Source organism: Eptatretus burgeri, chromosome 4 (assembly GCF_056783735.1).
Source record: "Eptatretus burgeri isolate ZD-2024b chromosome 4, Ebu_testis_v1, whole genome shotgun sequence".
NCBI lineage: Eukaryota > Metazoa > Chordata > Myxini > Myxiniformes > Myxinidae > Eptatretus > Eptatretus burgeri.
In genome coordinates, this window is record NC_140964.1 from 40,154,437 (window position 1) to 40,175,353 (window position 20,917).

Sequence of the window (20,917 nt, forward strand, 5' to 3'; positions counted from 1 at the left end):
GGCTTACAGACAGGCAGCGCATTGACCGGCGCTGACCGCTGGTCGCCGTGGACGGCCCGGGAGTTCGGTGCAGGGCGATTTGTGTCACGATGCTCGGAGCAAGATGATTCCGCAGATTGAAACCATCTGGCCAAAAGTTCAGTGGAGCTGCTTCCGGTCATGGCGGCCGGCCCGTGTGCTGGCCGGGGCCCAATCAGAGCGCCCGATTCGGATGACGACACCGCATCGGGTCGTCACCCCCGCCCGCACCACAAGAGCTATAAAAGCATGGGTCATGGGGCTGTCCGAGGTCGGTCGTGGTCGTCTTTCCTGCTGAGCGTTCATCTGCTGATCCGGCTTCTGACTCCGTCTGCTGGCTCTGCCCCTTCATCACCGCCTTGCCGCTGACTTCATCCATCCACCCATTGCTCCGGACTCAGCTTTCTGACAGCCCCAAAGTCCTTCCTTCATGCCTGTTGGGCACGCCATCTCCCTGGATCGATGCTTTGCGGCTCGAAGTGCAACGAAGCGGGAGACGACGCGCCAGCTGTCAGGGAGGTATCGCCCAGCGGAGAATCTCCCCAAAACGTATTGGTGGCGCGATCGGGCAATCATGCAAGGTATTGAGAGACCGTTAGCCTCATCTCATCTCTTCTCTTTTCTCTTCATTAACTCCTCTTCATCGGTGTGTGTGTGTGTGTGTGTGTGTGTGTGTGTGTGTGTGTGTGTGTGTGTGTGTGTGTGTGTGTGTGTGTGTGTGTGTGTGTGTGTGTGTGTGTGTGTCTCCTCAATAACTCCAAAACTATAAGACCTCGCAGCCTGAAACTTTGCATGCATACTAAGAAAGGTCCAAGGAAGTGCAGGAGTTAAAATTGGGTGTTTGGGTTAATTAAAACACCCCTTTTGAAGATAATTTAGGGAGTGCTCATCACAAAAAAAAACAAAATAAGCCTTACCAAGAGGGTGGCACGCTATCTTTGTCAGCCCTCTGTGGTTGTTGGAGTCTTCAGCCGCCATTTTGTTCAGCCGATTCAAACATGCCTCGATTTGGAAACACGATCGATTCTCACGGACTAATTAAAGTATATAATCGAAATACTATGTCGGATTTGAGAATCGGATCTGGTGATCAAAATAAGAGTCAAAATCTGAAGTGAAATCAGAAAATTTAAACAAATTAGCGATTTTTTTTTTTTATACCTTAGTGTATTAATTTAAGCAAAGCATTAAACGTAACTTTTTCTACTGTTTGGACGATTATATTGAGTGAAGAAAAAAAAAACTATGGAATGTGCAGAAAGTGTAAATTCATTGAGTGAAATGCCATGCTTCATAACCTGCTTTTGCAATCCATGACTGCACAGTCCACAGGGTCCTTTTTTTTGGTAATTACATATGCAGTTTGCTGTTTCTGTTTTGGGCGATTTGCTAACAAGCCAAAATATTAATACAAGTTTATAGTAATAAAAGGGTGTGTGCGTGCGTGCATGTGTGCGCGCATGTGTCATGACGCCTGTCCTCACTTAAGTTAAGATTGTACAATAATTATACCGGGATAACTCTGCTCTGTGACTGCCTTTGTAAGTTGCTTGTGTTTTTGCCACACCTTTCACATTTCTTCCTATTCCTGTTTACAGACAATGATAAACAACATTCACTGTGTCACATATTTTTCCTCGTCTGCCTGTTAATAAATCCTTTGTAGAAATGTTCCCAGCTCATTTTTGTCTTTTCTTTCATTGATCCAGCATGGTCTGTATCCTAACCTATCCGGGACTTTATTCCCAATGATACGTTCCTTTTAGCCGGTACGTCCTTAGCAGTGTCGCTCGGCTGCATCTGATACCGTTCAGACAAGGCGTACCGAGGGCGTGTCCCTCGGTAATTACGTCATGTAATTAATTAGGTAACCTGATTGACTCATCAGAGGACCCTAGGTCACGTGGTTGAGTTATTGGCGTTCACGGTCAGTTAGCGACCTGCAGCATCACGGAATGATCCGTGTGTGACGGCCTGCAATTCCAGGGAGTGTGGTGGGAACCCGAGATAGCTCCCCCCACCCACCCCCCGGTGGTCTTCTCACCTGACCCCCGGGCCGAAACAGTTTGGTGTCAGGAGTGGGATGAACCCTGAAAAATTTGGTATCTGGAACGGGATTCGAACCAGAGGTGTGCTTCACGACCCCCCCCCCTCTGAAATTAAGAGCAGGATACAAATTTTATTTAGTTTTTGGTGCAGACCAAGGTGAGCTAGTTCAGGTGGGTTTTGAGACAACAATGTTGGAGTCGTCCATGGCCCAGGATGACAGCTTTGAGGGAGGTCATTCCCTGCAGCCATACCCAGAGGTAATGCGGGCAACCGCGTCTTTAACAATGCTTGAGGATCCCCACCATCAAATGTCCCTCACGGAGGACATAGTGATCCCCTTGGAATCCACGCCCGATCATAGCAGATCAGCTTCGCCAAAGCCACTGGACACGAACCAGTTTATGGAGATAATGAAAAAATGATGGAACTGGGACAAAACCAACTGAGGGATGATATGCAAACAATAAAGGTGGAGCTGGCAGAGGTAAAGGGCGTGATGAAAAACATGGGCTGGAATTTTACACATGAGATCAAGACTATACCTGAGGAAACTATCGGATTGAAGGGGAGTGTGGAAGGTGTTCGTACCGCGATGAAGACTGGTAAGGTAGAAGTGACGAACAAAACAACGGCAGTTAAGAGAGAAATATATAAACACGGACAGGTAGAGACGAAGAACCAGGAATTGGGGGCCGTAAATAATGAATTAACTGAGGTAACAGAGACACAAAGAGATATGGAACAGGTGAAAGAAGAATTACATAATGTAAAAGAGGAGCAAACACAAATAGAAATGGTGAAGGATGTTAGCATTGAGCTTATGGAATGTCTTGAGATCTGATGTAAGGGTCAGGATAACTTCCTTCAAGAACAAAGGGAGACAGTACGCTCCCTGGAAGCAGACCTCGACCAGGTGAGTCCAGAAAGTCTGTGCGAGGTGGAGCGGGTGCATGATATGAAAGAGTACATGCCGAGTTTCGGGGGATAGAGACCCCGGGATCTCTTGGGGTAACACAAGCTCCCTGTATTATTGTGTCAGAACATGTGCGGAACAAGAATACCATAATATGGGTGAAGGCACGGGAGAAAATGGGATACGCATCGACCCAGACGGGAGTAGCGGTTAGTGTAACGGACGGGAGGGGCGAGCCTCCTGAGCAGGATAAAGTTATTTTGGAAACCGCGCGCGCTCCACGGGACTCTGCGTACGAGGTACAAGAGTGTGTGCGGTCCATGCTTTGCAAACCGCCCAAGCGCGGATCATTGCTCGATGTGTTAATGGCTTCAGGGGAGGGGGCGTTGAAACTATCTGAGCCAGGTACATTACCGGAACGCGGATGGCTAAAAGCGAAGCGACCAGAAGGATTAAATGAAGCGAACATCTCACACTATGGGGGGACAGGACAGAAAATGAATTTATCGACAAATGTTACTGCCCGACTGTTCTTGAAACATTCAAAGTGTTGTACGTGTAGCTTGCATGCCTAATCTCTCTGCCAGGATTCGACCTCCTCACACACGTCCATTCCCATGCGTGTACTTGCAACTCTCCACGGAATTCTAAATTTACATTTGAAAATCAACAACATGACCGTTAAAGTTCATGAGTTGATGCAGGACTGAGCACAATTGTTTTTGGTGCAGCAATAATTGATGATGACACTAATAATGGTCCTTGGAGCACAAAAACAAGTCATTGGCCATGGGAAGCAAATAAAAGTCAGAGACTGGAACAAGGAGTTGAGACAGCAATGGCGGAAGACTGGTCTTGGGGCAACAGCTTGTTGGGGCAGCAGTGATACTGGTTGGTTGTAGGTATCGATTATGGTAGGAAGTCTTGCGTTGGTGATTTACAATAGACATTGTCAACTAAAAGTCGATGAGTATATACACAATGGAAAAATATTGTTACATCGATGGTCTGCTGATGCCAAACTGTATTCTGGGAATTAATTAACTCCCAAGGATAGGCCGAATCGCACGACGGACCCGAGCGGAAGGGTTCCTCGTGCATCCTGGTCGGAATTGCTTGTTCCGCCGGTCTCTTGAAGTGAATGTTAATGTTAACCCCCCCCCCCCCCCCAGGAATTTACCGTAGCCATGCCAAAAATGATTTCTCACGAGTGACATCTGGAATGGTGGCTCACCACACAAAATGTGTTCTTATGGAATAACTGTTTATTTGAAGGAGGCAGAGGATGAGGAAAACTGAGAATCCAGAAACAAAAGGTAGATGGACACAAATATATGCAGATAAATATAAGCAGACCTCTCAGTCAATGATGCTACTCGCAGCCTTGTGCTTTGATATCAATAGGTGTGCGTGCGCATTGGGTCAAAAAGCACAACATAACATTCTCTTTGCTAACTCCCTCTTGCCCTCCCTACCCCCCCCCCACCACACACACACCTCTCTCCTCTCTCTTTTCTCTCTCTCTCTCTCTCTCTCTCTCTCTCTCTCTCTCTCTCTCTCTCTCTCTCTCTCTCTCTCTCTCTCTCTCTCTCTCTCTCTCTCTCTCTCTCTCTCTCTTTTCCCTGCACTCTTTTATTCTCTCGCACCCTCCCTCCCAGAGTGTATCGCGACATGTGGTGAAGCGTCACTCCCCCCACTCCCCTTCCTCGCTCTCTCTCTCTCTCTCTCTCTCTCTCTCTCTCTCTCTCTCTCTCTCTCTCTCTCTCTCTCTCTCTCTCTCTCTCTCTCTCTTTCTTTCTTTCTTTCTTTCTTTCTTTCTTTCTTTTCTCTTTTTCTCTTTTTCTCTTTTTCTCTTTTTCTCTTTTTCTCTTTTTCTCTTTTTCTCTTTTTCTCTTTTTCTCTTTTTCTCTTTTTCTCTCTTTCTGTTTCTCTCTTTCTCTCTCTTTCTGTTTCTCTCTTTATCTCTTTCTTTCTCTCTCTCTCTCTCTCTCTCTCTCTCTCTCTCTCTCTCTCTCTCTCTCTCTCTCTCTCTCTCTCTCTCTCTCTCTCTCTCTCTCCTACACTTTTTTTTCCTCTCGCACCCCTCCCTCCCAGAGTGTATCATGACATGTGGTGAGGCGTCGCTCCCCCCTCTCCTTCCTCGCTTTCCTCCCTCTCTCTCCCTCTCTCTCTCTCCCCCTCTTCCCCCTCTCCCTCGCCTCCTCTCCCCTCTCCCCCCCCTCTCGCACCCCCTCCCCCCTTGGTATTCCCGTCAGCGAAGCGACAAGTGGTATTTACTAGTAATAATTAAATGCACACCTGGTAAAACGAAAATGAAAAGCACTTGATGCAAGAATAGGCACAATGATGCCATGAGCACGCCATTATTCATGAACAATAGGGGGGCAGGCGAGGTCTTTCAAAAGGATACCAGTTCCGGATCAAATTGGCTGCACCACAAGCAAGTCTCCAAACCATTGCATGAACCAGCAAATAGCACAGTTCAACGAGCCAGTAATCCAGTCAGTTCGGGTCAAAAGATTTACAGACTGGACAAAAGTACCAAACTTGGCGAGAAGGTAGATTAGAGTCCAGAGATTAATTTTTAAAAAGGAGACGGCGACGATCGATTCTCTGTTCAGTACCAAACGGGCCTAAACTTGGCCCAGATCGATGTGTGTGACGCCGGAGTATCGGTGTGGAGGAACGTGCAAATTTGACAACCCGCCCTAATTATACGGTGCTCTGCGCGGAGGAACTATGGAACATCAACAATGGCGGCAGTAAGTTGTCCTCTGAATTCATGTCATTCTTTCGCATTAGAAAATCCATTTTCGGGGTAGAAAAGGGAGTGGTAGGTCACATTATGACACCAAATATGATTTTACTCATCCATACATCCGAATGGTGCAGTAGAGGCGTGTTGTTCGGTTGTAGTTGTGCAAAACAATGGCGATTTTTACGACGCTAGCCACCTGCCAGAAAAATGATTTTCAATGATAGCCCTACATTACATGCAGATCTGTTGCCTCACCCACAGCAGAGTTATTGCCCCCCTCCCCCCCCCCAAAATGTGACCTTGGAATCTGACTACCCTGCCCTATGGCTGACTTATTATTATTATTATTATTTTGTTAATATAACGTGAAGAAGGTAAATGTATTTTATGAATCCAAAAATATAGGTAGCTTTATGTTTTTATGAACATTTTCATGTATGATTATGATACATGCAGATCCTCACAGCAGAGTTATTCCCTCCCTCCCCCCCCCCCAAAAAAAAAAATTGAAAATGTGACCTTACAGTCTGACTACCCTGCCCTATTATTGGCTGGCTTTATTGGAATGAAGGCATGGGTGGTTTTGAGGCCTGTACCAGTGTTGTATTATTGCCAGCTCTCATACTAAGCAATAATACCTGTTTTAAGTCTTGAGGGATATTCCTTCTTTTAAATTTCTAATATGATTATGGATAACAGGATGAAAATAACATCTCAATGATGTGATAAGACAATGAATGTTGTGATGATCAATGATAATTATTGACTCTTGACAGTTGAGCTTAGTGGGCACCACCACCAACCAACTCGCCATCATAGCATACTTATACAGACCACATCATCAGACAGTCAGCATCGACCTTCATCATAATTTATATCTGATTCTGATGACTGATTGATTTTCTGAGATTTGTTTCTGGCCTATCAAATCTTGTGGCCTTTTCATTCACATGAATGTCATTCAATTCCTTTGTATGGTTCCTTTTTTGTCATTCTCATCAAACTGGCATATAAGGGCTTTGTTTGCAATTACAACGAGCTAAGTCTTCTTTTTTTTTTGTTGAACCAATTGTTTTTGTTAACCGAGGGATAACTATTAAACAGTTTACTATCTGTTGAGTCCCCCAAGAGGCCATAAAAAGCTTGAAATGTCACAGTTTTAATGTTTTGAAAAACCAAGCTGTTAGGGTTAGCCTCTGCAAGTGCCCTTGCAACAGGAACAAAAATAGGAGCCAATAAACGTGAGTACAACTTACATTTCATTGCCGTTAAGCATATCCACCCATGGTCAAGGGTGACCTGAATGAAACAGTGTTCAGGTACACGTCGCTGTTTTTCCACTTGACCATTCGTCACGTACCACGTTGTTGGATGTTTCCTAGCTCAGCGTCCAGTTTTCGGTATTATCGCTCGTATCATTATTATACAAATTAATTAGTTTCTGATCCTGTTAATATGCTGTTCGGAATGTTTTCTTAAATGTGCATTTCTCTTGTGTGCGCATCGGAATTTAAAGCTCCATGTGCAAAATTTCGAGATTTTCAAAAAACAGGTGTTATATTCTAACGTTATTAGATTTGTTTAGTATATTATAATACTGTCGATTGAAAAGCAAAATGTTTACACCATCCAAGCTTAGTGGTCTCATCAATTATGGAGACATTTTTGAGCAAAATCGACTTGTATTGTAAATTGGTGTAATGTTACCTTTTGACCTTGAAAATTGACCTCTAATGTCAAGGTCGGACGTGTCTCCTTTTCTCAAAATGTTTACTTTGGTGCGCTCTACATGCCAAATGTGGTGCTTTTGTCCAGTCTGTCACTATTTGGCCATTTTTTTACCCTAACTGACCGGACTACAGGAGGTTTTAAACTCTGCACATGGGATGCAAACATGTCAAAAAATATTATCTCTGGTACCACCCCACCCAGCACCTCGATTGGTCCACAGAGCAGACAAAAACGGATAACACTTTCCTACCGAATGCCGATGTCAACTCTGCCATCTCTATGGCATACATAAGAACAGGTAACTTGCAATGAGTCCCTGATTTACAGAAAATGTTCTAAGCTACTCAAACATACAGTCCGTGCTCATTTTAATTCATCTAATACAGACCCCCTCCAACGCAACAGTATTGTCCATAAGGGTGAGAATCTGTCTGCGTTAGCATAAATTTAGACACCAAATTTTCTCAAGCAAGTATTTACAGAGGTATGTTAACTCCTGTGGGAAAAGGAGATGAAGCAACATGTTTGGATTTGAGCCCCTCCCTCCATGCTCCCCTCCCCCCACTTGCCTCCCCCCACTTCCCCTTTTAAAGCCTCTCGGTCGCTTTCAAGAAGGGCTCCCACTTAACATCGCTTCACATTTACTGTGACTTTTCGTATACCTCTCCACATATGTTTGAGAAAATTCATTGTCCTTGATGAGAAGAGTACATTTACTGTCTTGAAAAATGAGTGTGGTGGTGACGACGTTTCGAGAATTATCGCTTCCTCGGAGTTCTCTTTTGCTCTGACGAAGGGCTAACACTTAAACCGTACTCCGCATATTGTTTCCCATGGCAGGAGACACAATATTATCAGCACTGTTAATAAAATCCATGATTATTGTTCCTGTCCACCAACCTATACCGACACTACCCAGAGACTCAAATTATATTGTTGTATGATGTGTTTCTTTTTGAAAAAAAAATGTTGATTTTTTTTTTTCCCCCATATCCTAACTCATTTAATTGAGCGCTTTCTGTAGGGCTTGGATCCGAGTGGCTCACGTTGACAAAGCATGGCTTTTGTCGGGAGGAGTGGGAGCGGTGAAGATCTGAGTGCTGAAGATGTTCTCAACCACTTGACTGATGAAGATTTGAAAAAGCTTGAGGAAGAACTGCAAGATCTTGATCCAGATGTAGGTTCAATGAGCAGCTTGTTGCATTGAGGTGCTGAATAATAATAATCGTAAAAATAATAATATAGCAGTAATTTTGCTATCATTGCTGTGTATGTGCTTTGTCATTATACATTTTTAGCTATTACTCTGGGAAGCATGAAAAATTTGAAAAGTAATAAATATTTAAAAGGCATGTGTGATACAACAGAAAAAAAGATTAACGGAGGCAAGCCAGATTTAGCCAAAAAATCATACTCGAGCCTGATGACTGAACAAACTTGGATACTGGTATTTAAATGATTTTGATGGGTTAAATGTTTGTACAATATCGATCTATATCACCATCTTAAAATAAAATCTATTAAACATCTCGGTGCCTTTTCAAAAGAGTGAGCCATTGTGTGCTGGAACCACAGCCTTGGTTCTAAGTTCTGCCCGAATGTATCGGCAGAATAGCTCAGTAAATAGCGCCTCTGATAATCATTCAACGATCAGAAAAAATTTGGAATTTGATGCTGATCAAGCATGTCCAGTATTTCTAATAATGGATTGGTTGAACCCACTTTTTGTGGATAATTAATTATTTCAAATGTGCAAGTGTATGCTTTAAAAAAAAATTAACTTCTTATTCCTGTTTGAGTACATTCTGAATTATCAATGATCTTACCTATCTGTACGTCAAACTTCCTTTCCAAAAGCCAGAGCACACATTTAGTTTCTAATTTGCTGTTTTGTAGCACTCGCTGCTTCCTGCGGGATTCCGGCAGAAGGACCAAACCAAGAAGTTTCCAACGGGTCCATTTAGTCGTGACCAACTGCTTGAGTTTCTGGAGCAGCAAGCATTGGCTCACAAAGATCGTGAAGATCTCGTCCCTTTCACGAGAGAGAAAAGAGGTGGGAAGCTATGCAGTTGTTGATATTGTGATGGTAGTCTATGAAACGCTGCATTGTGGTGCTACATGATAAAATAGAGAAGGTCATGTTTTTTGATGGGGGTTTTGATGATCTGAGACTTGATAACAAGACATCCAAAACTGAAACTGCTCAAGAACACCTTATACTTGCCATCTCATTAATCTAGTTATCTCATTGCATTGTCTCCCAACCATTTCAAACATAGAATCCGCTTGGTAGAATTTGCCTTTTTTAATATCTTTTTTGTTTGTTATACAATATCGAGGCTCTTGGAGTAGCTAGAACATAGAATGGATCAGGACGTAACAAAACAAAAGGAACAGTAGGAGAGGTGGGAAGCACACCAACAGCAGGATTGAGGGACAAAATAGTGAGTCTTGGAGAAATAAGGGATGTGGGGAAGAACGAGGGCTAGTGGAGGATACAGCCCCAAATTCTCAGGAAGAAAAAAACGAAACTTGGAAAGAAGTTCTCTTAGGGATGGTTAATGGTGTAGAAAAGATCATGGTTTTGAATGGTGGTGGATTTGAGATGGTGATGAACAGCTGTCTTGAAGACCTGGATGGAAGAGTGAGATTGAAGACAATGTGGAAGTTGGCTCCACAAGTGGGAGAAAAGAGGAACAAATGAGTTAAGGTGAGAAGTGATCCTGGATTTAGGTAGTTTCACCAGAAGGGGGTTGCTAGCAAACCATGTGTGTCCTGCAGAAACCTGGTTGAGGGAGCTAGAGCATGGAAAGAGCAGATATATGCACTGATGAGCCAAAACATTATGACCACTGACAGGTGAAGTGAATAACATTGATTATCTTGTTACAATGGCACCTGTCAAGGGGTGGGATATATTAGGCAGCAAGTGAACAGTCAGTTCTTGAAGTTGATGTGTTGGATGCAGGAGAAATGGGCAGGAGTCAAGACCTGAGCGACTTTGACAAGGGACAAATTGTTATGGCCAGACGACTGGGACAGAGCATTTCTGAAACAGCAAGGCTTGTGGGGTACTCCCAGTCAGCAGTGGTGATTACTTACCGACAGTGGTCTGAGGAGGGACAAACCACAAACCGGCGACAGGGTGTTGGGTGGCCAAGGCTCATCGATGTGCGAGGGCAACAAAGGCTATCCCGTCTGGTCCAAACCGACAGAAGGTCCAGTGTGGCACAAGTCAAAGAAAATTTTAATGGTGGTCATGGGAGAAAAGTGTCACAATCCACAGTGCATCGCACCCTGCTGCGTATGGGGCTCTGTGTCCGCAGACCGGTCAGAGTGCCCATGATGACCCCTGTCTACCGTCGAAAGCACCGACAATGGGCACGTGAGCATCGGAACTGGACCTTGGAGCAGTGGAAGAAGGTCGCCTGGTCCGATGAGTCCCGTTTTCTTTTAGATCACGTGAATGGCCGTGTACGTGTGCGCCGTTTACCTGGGGAAGTGATAGCACCAGGATGCACTGTGGGAAGACGACAAGCCGGTGGAGGTAGTGTGATGCTCTGGGCAATGTTCTGCTGGCAAACCCTTGGTTCGTCCATTCATGTGGACGTCAATTTAACACGTGTCACCTACCTAAACATCGTTGCAGACCAGGTACACCCATTCATGACAATGCTATACCCTGATGGCAGTGGCCTCTTTCAGAAGGATAATGCGCCTTGCCACACGGCACACATTGTTCGAGAATGGTTTGAGGAACATGACGAAGTGTTCAGTGTTGCCCTGCCCTCCAGATACCACAGGACACCTTCAGGGGTCTTGTAGAGTCCGTGCCTCGTGGGTCGGTGCTGTTTTGGTGGCACACGGAAGACCAATAGCCTATTTGGCAGGTGGTCATAATGTTTTGGCTTATCAGTGTGTGTGTGTGTGTGTGTGTGTGTGTGTGTGTGTGTGTGTGTGTGTGCGTGTGTGTGTGTGTGTGTGTGTGTGTGTGTGTGTGTGTGTGGGTGTGTGTATGTATATGTATATGTGTGTATATATATATATATATATATATATATATATATATATATATATATATATATATATATACACACATATACACACACAGTATATGAGGGTGCAAGACCAGAAAGGAGGTGTTGGAAGACAGAGAGACCACTGACCTTTCTGCGATGTGAAAGTGATAGGTCTATAGGCTCAGCTTCATCGCGAGAGTTTCCAATGATCTTGAAGGCCTTCGTTTCCATGGCGTCAAGCTGAGCAAGGTGTGAGACAGGGGAGCCGGCCAAGAGGGGAGAGCAGTACTCCATCATGTATATGAAAGCCTTGTCGGTGGATAGGAGCTCAGGTGTGCCAAGTAAGGACTTTGTACGACAGAGGATACCCAGTTTGCGGCTGGCTTTGGAGACCAACTTCGAAGTGTGGTTTGCCCAAGAAAGATCATAGCTGATAATGAGGGCCAAAAGTTTGAGTGACTGAACTTCAAGAGGATTGTCAAGAAAGTAAATGGGGGGAGAGCAGACTGTCCTAAGAGAGACAGATACATGTATATATATATATATATGTGTGTGTGTGTATATATATATATATATATATATATATATATATATGTATGTATGTATGTATGTATGTATGTATATATATATATGTATATATATATATATATATATGTATATATATATATATGTATATATATATGTATATATATATATATATATATGTATGTATGTATGTATGTATGTATGTATATATATATATGTATATATATATATATATATAGTTACGAATTCTGGCCCATCCGGCGTGCGATCGGCCACGTAACTCGAATCGTGATGCTCGCCCACCGGAACGGACAATTCGGTCGTGACCCTCCTGGAACTACCGCCAACGAGCTAGCCACGGGTGGGGGTTTAACCTCACCACAACCCAGTCCGCATTCTACCCGCACGAAATAGGGTGAATCGCCGAATGTCGATATACCTAAGTACCCGTGCGGGTAGCGTACCGAGGAGTAGTACCACAGCCGCAGGTCGACTCCAGACACGAACCACTTAAGCGGCTCGTTCCGTGCTGCAAGGATAACCGAGCGGAGTTATCATCGACCTCGATGTGTCGTGATTATTTATTGGGTGTCTACGCCCACTACCAATCCCTAACATGATGCAAGATGGAACTTTCAAACAAAGGAAAGGACGCAACGAAACGGGAAACAGTTCAACAAGCAAGCACTTTATTACACACACACACACACACACACACACACACACACACACACACACACACACACACACACACACACACACACACACACACACACACACACACACACACACACACGGCAAGCACCTATTCACAGCCATACAAAAATGCACATATAACAGTCAAAGCAAGAACAATACGCAGAGTTACTACCAAATAAAGCAATGTACAAGCACTTATACGGGTTTACTTAATAGACTAGTGCCACACACACACATTTACACCAAAAGCAAAGAAAATGCAAGGAGGCAGACAGGTCCGTGGACCAAATGAACGTGGGACCTGGGTGATCGGCCAGGTCCACGAGACCGAAGGGGTCTTATCCGTGCCCTCGTGGCGCGATGGCGGGCTAGCCGCAATGTCTGCGTAACGCGCCTGACTCCGTGCCCCTGGTATGGTCGGTGAGCTCCTCCAGGCGTGCGTTGCGCAGGCACGGGTTGGTCGGTCGACACCACGGTTGGGGCGGGGAGCGGACAGGGTTACCGGCGCTATCTCAGCATGGATAGGGGAAATTGTTGATGCTCAGGGTGGGAATAGGGGAATGGCGGACGCTCCGTCCCGCTAGCGGGGTCTCGGGACCGCACTGTCTCCGGCAAACTCTCGCCCCTGAGTCCTCTTCTGCGTCCCTGCTCCACTCCGCGACTCGTCCTTCGACCTCCACTCCGAGCTCCGTCCCCTTCGCCGTCTGATCCCCACAAACACACGACACAGACTCCACGATTTCCTACTAGCGCCACTTTCTGCACCCCTTTCTTCACACGCTTTCTCCACACCACGAGCTGCGTTGTGCTCACGTCTTTATAGACCGGGGGAGCAGCTTGTATCCAGATTCGCGGATCAAAACTCGCTTGGAGGCAGGGCCACGCCACCCGACGTTTAGCCATTGTTCGGGCAAAATGAGGCGTGAGCCTCTCCTGATCCGAATTTCCTCCTAAACGGAGCGCATTCACAGCGGGTTCGGAGGCAGGGCCATGCCACCCGATGCTCAGTCCTTGGATGGAAGAAAAGGGGTGTGAAGCCTTCCTGGTCCACTTCTCCTCTCCCGAAAGGCATCCATTTGTACTCGCGGCTCGACGCATTCGGCAAGAATCACCGAACGGGCCCTGGACAGCACGACGTTCGGTTTTGGCAAGTGGTGTGGTTGTTGGTTGTGGAAGGAGAAAGGTGAAGGTGGTGGGGGTTTGCTGTGCTTGTTTGGTTGTTGGCAGGCGATTGGTCCAAAATAATGATGGATAAAGAAAAATGACTAACTCAAAGCGTCGCAGCCCGGATGAATCGCACATATTCCCTCTATACAACGGGTGTGGACTAACTACACATGAACTTATCGATATATCTAACCTGAGGACCTTTCTGGTGTATTGCAAATTTCCACAGCTGTAACTATATATATCTATATCTATATATATATCTATATCTATATATATATCTATATATATATATATATATATATATATATATATATATATATATATATATATATATATATATATTGTTGTGGTTGAGGAAATTCGCAAACCACCATTCAGGTCCCGTAGGTGAGATATCTCTGTAAGTACATGTGTAGTTAGCCCCAAACCCGTTGTTTAGAGGGAATAAATGTGATTCATTCGGGCTGCGACCCTTTAAGATAGCCGTTTTTCTGTTCTATCTTTATTTTGAACCAACCACGTCTCAACCGCCATCCCACAACAACCACCAACCTCAACGCCGCTTCACAACAACGCCAACAGCCACGACCTTTACCTTCACAACTCGCTCTCGCAACCATTGCATCACCGCCATTCCAAGCGTCACCGTGGCCAGGGACCGCCACTTTAGACCCTCCACCACCTTCGCCTCTCCTTCTGCGGCCATTCCCGCACCGCTTGTGGACACCGAGCGTCAGGCTGTCCTGGACTCGTACAGGGCGCGCGCCGAGCAGCGGGTGCAAAAAGCGGCCTTTCCGAGGAGAAGTAGGATCAGGAATGATACACGCCCACTTCTGTTCCGTCCTATCAGCAAGCGCGGGGCGATTTGGCCCCGCCTCCAGGCGCGTCGGAGTAGAATTGATATATGCAAATTCGAGGATCAGGGGAGGTTCACGCCCACTTTTCTCCGTCCAATGGGTGAGCGTGGCTCTGCCCCCGATCTCATCCTGATCCGAAAATTTGCATATGGGTTCTCCTGCCGTATTATAAAGCGCCTAGCGCGGGGCGAATTCAGTCAGTTTTGGGCTCGGGCGAGTTGGAGAGGTGTGGCGGCGGCGAAGTGTGGCAGCGGCAGAGTGTGGCAGCAGCAGTCAAGACGGGTCTGGAGGAGAGTCAGTCTGTCGGAGTCAGAGTCTGTCGGGGAGCTGCAGAGAGGTGAAGCCGGGAGCGCGGTCGAGGTCGCAGTGGAGTCGCTCGTCGCGGGACCAAGCAAGCCAGCTATCCTCTTTCCCCAGAGCATTAACAATTCCCCCCTTCCCCCCCCCCGCGCTGAGATAGTGCGGAAAGGGGGCCCCGTTCCCACCCCATTCCAATCAGTGCCAACGAAACCCGCGGAGGAGCGCGGAGTAGGGGCACCGCCGCGACATTTGCGGCTCATCACAAGACGGGTAGGCTCCACCCGGTCTCGCGCCCATGGCCCCGTCTGCCCCCTTGTCGTTGAGGGTGGCCCTTTTCTTTTGCTTTTGAGTATATGTGTTGTCGGCGCCGTCTGTAAAGTAAAACTGTGTAAGTGTTGCCGTGTGCTCGCGTAGTCGGTAGTAGATCTGCATTGTTGTGTTTCTTTTGCAATTGCTTTTGGTGCATAATTGTTGTAATTGTATATGTGTGCTTTCCGTGTGCCGCGGAATAAATGTGCCTCATGTTGAACTGTTTTTCCCGTTTCGCTACGTCTTTTCTTTAATTGAATCTCCATCTTACTTCACGTAAAGGGTTGGTAGTGGGCTAAATACGCCCGATAATTAATCGGAACCGTCGAGGTCAACGATATAACACCGCTCGGTTATCCCGAGTACGGAACGTGTCGCTTCAGTGGCCCGTGTCCGGAGTCGACCTGCGGCGAGGTGCGATCGCCCGGTCTACCCTCCGTGTGGGTACTTAGGTAGGTCAAATTTGGCGAACAACCCTATCCCACGCGGGGGACCGATTGGCACGATCGTGGTGAGGCCGAAAGGCCCACCCGTGACTTGTTCCCGGCGTTAGTCCGAGAGGGTCACGACAGAATTGTCCGTCCGGTGGGCGACGTGCCGCGATTCGAGTTACGTGGCCGCTCGCATGCCGGCGGGCGCGAATTCGCAACAATATATATGCACACACATTTATTGGATTTGCTATATATGCTAGATATCCCTTATTGTCGGGTTTTCCGTGTGTGTGTGTGTGTGTGTGTGTGTGTGTGTGTGTGTGTGTGTGTGTGTGTGTGTGTGTGTGTGTGTGTGTGTGTGTGTGTGTGTGTGTGTGTGTGTGCAATGCGAGACTCCACAGCATGAACCAGCGAACCGATTTCGATGAAACTTTGCCAACATGTGCAATATGTGTTGGGAATGTGCACGTTTGAATTTCGGTGCCGAGCAACCACCCGTTGCTGTGCAGCAGCCGAAAAACCACGTACAGTATTTTCAATACTTGTCCTTCAGTTTTGAATGTAGAGAAACAAGACTTCGGAATTAAACACTTCGAGATATTTAGAAAATTTTACTTGAGCCGATTTTTGATTGAGGTTTTATTTTTCAAATGGTAGTCCTTCAAAAATCGGGTGTCTATTTACCGTCATTTTTTATGAGGGGCTTAGGAAAGTGGGCGGAGCTTCGGAAAAGTGGATGTGGTTGATGAAAAGTGAGAGTGGCGTAGGAAAGTGGGCGTGGCGTAGGAAAGTGGGCGTGGCGTTGGAAAGTAGGCGCGGCTTATGAAAAATATTGTGTGGCTCAGGAGGTGTGGTCAAACAAGAGCATTGAGAGAAGTTTATCAGGTTTTCCGTGTGTGTGTCTGTGTGTGTGTGTGTGTGTGTGTGTGTGTGTGAGTGTGTGTGTGTGTGTGTGTGTGTGTGTGTGTGTGTGTGTGTGTGTGTGTGTGTGTGTGTGTGTGTGTGTGTGTGTGTGTGTGTCTGCAACCCAAGGCTCTACAGCACAAACCAGCAAACCAATTATTTTTCAAATGGTAGTCCTTCAAAAATAGGGTGTCTATTTACCGTCATTTTTTTATGAGGAGTGCCAGTTGGCAAAATACGCAATAGGAAAAATCTTGCCAGGTGGAGGAACAATTGTATGTGAACCAATACGTCTTGGCAATGAATCTTCGTTGGTGGATCGGTCAGAATGTAAAGCATCGTATCCAGCGCTTCGATCCTAGCGAATCCCTTGTCGCCTACCGGCTTGTGTATGTATATGTCAGGATTGAAAGACTTGTTCCTAGTGTTTGACCAGCTCTTGATTATATCACGGTCTGAAGAGGCTGCTGCCTGCCTTTTTGTTTAGTGATTTGTTGTACGAAACACTTTTCAAATTAAATTCAACATTTTTTTATGCTATTTCTGAAATTATAAGAATTTGCTCAGGAATATGTATGTGTTGGAGTTAACATAAACCATCTTAATAGATATTGATGATGTTGAAATTGGATGTTTATTGATTCCCACTGTGTCAACATGAGCAGGTAGCGGTCGTATTGGTTGGACTGTGCAAATAATTTCTGACAGACTGGTCTCCAGCATGAATGAAGCCATCTGGATTTTCAGGATTTCTTTATTTATTTGTTATGTTATTTTATTTTATTTAAAATATAAAAGTCAGTTTGTTGATTCAGCTGGTATGTTGGTATGAAATTTATCCTCTGGATTTGTATGCTTGGATGCATGAGCAGTGTCAAATTTTCCACATTTCTTATTTATAATAGGATGAGGTTGTCCTACTCCCTGCAGTATTCCACTTCAAATTGTGTCTATCTTTGACGGTTTATGATGTATTCCATACCACTGATGATTTGCCAACTTGCAGTGAAACTAGTATGGTAGTTAGATGGTTCCATAACTTTGAAATTGCTTGCATTTATGCCACGTGTGATTACTTTCTTATGAAGTCACTCAGGCTGAGTGGGAGATGAAGTGTGAACTTATCAGTACACAACCCTTGGGAACTAAATGGAAAACTTTCATTTGGAAACAGTCATATTATTACACGAAGTTACTTTGTCACGTGACTGTTGCCACAAGTTTGCACCATTTTTCTCCATCTCTGGTTACTAGCATCATATCCTTGACCCACATCTTCCTTTTTTTGCACTACATTATTCACCATTGTCATGTTCTTCACTTCTGTGCCTTTCCTTCATTGTAACTTTGTGTTGTCTGTTCTACAGGCCTCCTGTTCCATGTTTGCTCTGACATATAGGAGATATGCTTCTTTTCTCCTTTCAGTTGTTGATAAAATGCTCTTCCTTCATTCACTATCATTTGTATTTCTTCATTCACTTCCTCTCTCCCAAAAACTTTTCTTTTTGCCCTTCTGCAAAGCTCCATCTTTGCCTCTTTAGTTGGCTTAATTGTCATGGCATTGACTCTAACCCTAACCCTAACCCTAACCCTAACCCAATGAGTTGATTTTGGCCTATTTATATCTTTCATGGATACAAACACTATTTTTCAGGTGATGAATTCTCAACTTTATTTCTTTAAATCTCCTGTCCTCTGTGATGATAATCCTCAGTTGCCCCAAGGAAGGTGAGTAACACCACCTTGATTGAAATAAATAATTTATTATCAGTCCACAAGAAAAGATGCATAATAATAAATAATCAAAGATAATTATTTACAGTGCTCTGACTTAGTAGGAAAAGCTACAGAACGAAGGAAGACAAATCAAACTAACATAAAAGTCCGTCATAATGACTGGTTGGAGAAATGGCAATGAAAGATATGGAGACTGGAAGATATGATGTTTTGGAGCAAGAAGCCTTATTTTAAAAGATGTGTACAAATGTGATCGTATTTTCTTTATCTTCTGGGACGTTTCGTTTCGAGGGTCTAGCCTCATGAGCGTGCCAAAGTCTGAAGCCTCAGGCCAGCACGAGGTGTGATTATGATCATGATTTATTTATTAAACATCCAATGGATGTCAATGAACACTCATTTTACTCTGTGTTCGTTGCACATCACTTGCGGAGAATTTCACTTCCCTGCACCTTGTATTTTTTTTAAACGCTTCTACACACTGAGGCTCGGTTTGCAAGTCACCGTCGGCAATTGCAATAACATAAAATAAAAAATGACCGTTTTTACAGCCATTTTCCCTGCTGTGCAGGGGTTTGGCTTTTTCTTGAGGCAATGTTTTATGGCCGGATGCCCTTCCTGACGCCAACCCTGGTCGCCTCTTACGACACACAGGGATATGGTACACCTATTCTAACCGGGGCATACACCGGGACCAGTACACTGGCACTCATTTCGCCGACCTCGGAAGGATGACAGGCTGAGTCAACCCCCTGGTGTTAATTCAGCAGCCAACGGGGCTTGAACTCAGGACCCTTGGATCCCAAGCCGCCACCCTAACCACTGGCAATTGCAATATGACACGTAATTACTCTTTTATGGAAAACTAGCTGAAGTGCCCGGGAATACCCGGGAAATTTGCCCTATTTTCCTCACGCTAATTAGACAGGCATTAGTTGTATGGAGAAAATTGGGAAGGCTTCTTTTATTCCTCAGATTTATGGAAGGAAGGCTTTATGCTGCCATAATCCTCAGAGAGGTCATAGTTGAAGGCGGCCTTGAGCCACTCAATGTTTCTAGCAGCAGTGGCAACTGTCGAAGTCCTGCCAAAACCCGGACCTAGAAAGCTGGAACGTGAGTTTTGTGCTTCTCTCGCCCATCGGTGTGACGCTCTATTTGCAGTTCGGCGACGCTCTCTCTCTCTCTCTCTCTCTGCAGCCGACTCTGCTTGCCTGGCTCGTTCATGAGCAGATATATCAGCAGTAAGACGACTCTCTCTCTCTCTGCAGCCGACTCCACTTGCCTGGCTCTTTCATGAGCAGATATATCAGCAGTAAGACGACTCTCTCTCTCTGCAGCCGACTCCACTTGCCTGGCTCTTTCATGAGCAGATATATCAGCAGTAAGACGACTCTCTCTCTGCAGCCGACTCCACTTGCCTGGCTCTTTCATGAGCAGATATATCAACAGTAAGATGTCTCCTCTCTCTCTCTCTCTCTCTCTCTCTCTCTCTCTCTCTCTCTCTCTCTCTCTCTCTCTCTCTCTCTCTCTCTCTCTCTCTCTCTCTCTCTCTCTCTCTCTCTCTCTCTCTCTCTCTCTCTCTCTCTCTCTCTCTCTCTCTCTCTCTCTCTCTCTCTCTCTCTCTCTCTCTCTCTCTCTCTCTCTCTCTCTCTCTCTCTCTCTCTCTCTCTCTCTCTCTCTCTCTCTCTCTCTCTCTCTCTCTCTCTCTCTCTCTCTCTCTCTCTCTCTCTCTCTCTCTCTCTCTCTCTCTCTCTCTCTCTCTCTCTCTCTCTCTCTCTCTCTCTCTCTCTCTCTCTCTCTCTCTCTCTCTCTCTCTCTCTCTCTCTCTCTCTCTCTCTCTCTCTCTCTCTCTCTCTCTCTCTCTCTCTCTCTCTCTCTCTCTCTCTCTCTCTCTCTCTCTCTCTCTCTGCAGCTGACTCCGCTTGCCTGGCTCTTTCATGAGCAGATCTATCAGCAGTTAGCTGTTGCCTTGCGCGTGCAGTCGAGAATTCAAATAACAGGAGGAGAATGTGTATGTTTAAAAAGTCAATGAATACGAACATTTTGTATTTCAAAAAACTCTAGCGTTTTAACCATGAAGCCTTTTGTTACGATTAATATGCTGGCGCACTATTCAAAAACCTTTTTTTTTTTAATGTATATATATTTTTCATTTTTATGGAAAGCCACTTCGCGCATCCTGGAGCTGAATGTTAGGTCTATATATGTGTGTAAAGTTTCATCAAGATCAGTTCACTGGTCTAGGAGCTTATTGGTTACAAACAGACAGAAGGACTGCCATTTATATAGTAGATGAGCAGATATATCAGCAGTAAGACGACTCTCCTCTCCTCTCCTCTCCTCTCCTCTCCTCTCCTCTCCTCTCCTCTCCTCTCCTCTCCTCTCCTCTCCTCTCCTCTCCTCTCCTCTCCTCTCCTCTCCTCTCCTCTCCTCTCTCTCCTCTCCTCTCCTCTCCTCTCCTCTCTCCTCTCCTCTCCTCTCCTCTCCTCTCCTCT

General features: G+C 45.4%; 1 protein-coding gene across 3 annotated transcripts in view; it reads left to right on the top strand.

Moving 5' to 3' along the window:
* LOC147027858 (tropomodulin-3-like) overlaps positions 1 to 20,917 on the top strand; it is a 76,023-nt gene that overhangs the window by 30,924 nt on the left and 24,182 nt on the right. For all 3 annotated transcript variants that reach the window (XM_085877560.1, XM_085877562.1, XM_085877561.1), the window contains 2 exons: positions 8,494 to 8,646; positions 9,366 to 9,522. In XM_085877560.1, coding sequence (XP_085733686.1) covers positions 8,527 to 8,646; positions 9,366 to 9,522 — 277 coding nt within the window. In that variant the 5' untranslated portion in view covers positions 8,494 to 8,526. The remainder of the gene's footprint in view (positions 1 to 8,493; positions 8,647 to 9,365; positions 9,523 to 20,917) is intronic.